The sequence below is a fragment of the Mandrillus leucophaeus genome, unplaced genomic scaffold, assembly GCF_000951045.1.
Source record: "Mandrillus leucophaeus isolate KB7577 unplaced genomic scaffold, Mleu.le_1.0 Scaffold8, whole genome shotgun sequence".
Taxonomy (NCBI): domain Eukaryota; kingdom Metazoa; phylum Chordata; class Mammalia; order Primates; family Cercopithecidae; genus Mandrillus; species Mandrillus leucophaeus.
The window spans coordinates 4,420,911-4,421,708 of record NW_012108696.1 but is presented as its reverse complement, the minus strand read 5'-3'; the positions used below and the strand labels follow the sequence as shown (position 1 = coordinate 4,421,708).

The 798-nt window shown below is 60.8% G+C and overlaps 1 protein-coding gene across 2 annotated transcripts in view; it reads left to right on the top strand.

Annotated features, from left to right (window-relative positions):
* Positions 1 to 798, top strand: part of GTF2F1 (general transcription factor IIF, polypeptide 1, 74kDa) — a 22,078-nt gene that overhangs the window by 11,556 nt on the left and 9,724 nt on the right. For both annotated transcript variants that reach the window (XM_011967420.1, XM_011967419.1), the window contains one exon: positions 427 to 611. In XM_011967420.1, the coding sequence (XP_011822810.1) occupies positions 427 to 611 (185 nt within the window). The remainder of the gene's footprint in view (positions 1 to 426; positions 612 to 798) is intronic.

Below are 798 nucleotides of genomic sequence, written 5' to 3'. Positions count from 1 at the left end.
TCCCGGCTACTCAGGAGGCTGAGGCAGGAGAATGGTGTGAACCTGGGAGGCAGAGGTTGCAGTGAGCCAAGATTGCACCATTGCACTCCAGCCTGGGCGACAGAGCGAGAGTCTGTCTCAGAAAAAAAAAAAAAGTAGCAAGAAACCAGTGTGACTGGATTGGGGCCAGACTCTGAGTCCAAGGGAGGTGCTGAGACTCCAGCAGCAGGTGGGGACCCTGTCTTTGAGGGACTCGGGGCGGAAAGGGAAGGTAGGAAGGGCCGGTTCTATCCGTGTGGTTTCAGGGAGTCCTGGGCCACAGCCCAAGTCCCCGGGGTCCACATCACATTGAAGGCTGTGTGGGTGGTGCCCTAGGGCTCGCCCCCTGCAAGCGCAGGTGCAGGGTGGTGCCAGGCCCAGCATGAGCCACCTGTGCCTGGCCCCCAGGAGGAACAAGGTGCTGAACCACTTCAGCATCATGCAGCAGCGGCGGCTCAAGGATCAGGACCAGGATGAGGACGAGGAGGAGAAGGAGAAACGCGGCCGCAGGAAGGCAAGCGAGCTGCGCATCCACGACCTGGAGGATGACCTGGAGATGTCGTCTGATGCCAGTGACGCCAGCGGTGAGGAGGGTGAGCACGGGGGCCCGGGCATTAGGCTACAGAGGTACCTGCTCAGGTGGTGCCAGTGAAGGCAAAGTCTACCGTCGCTCACAGTGGCCCTAGAATTCGAGGCACCTGGGGCCAGATGCGGTGGCTCACGCCTGTCGTCCAGCACTTTGAGAGGCTGAGGCAGGCAGATCACCTGAGATCAGGAGTT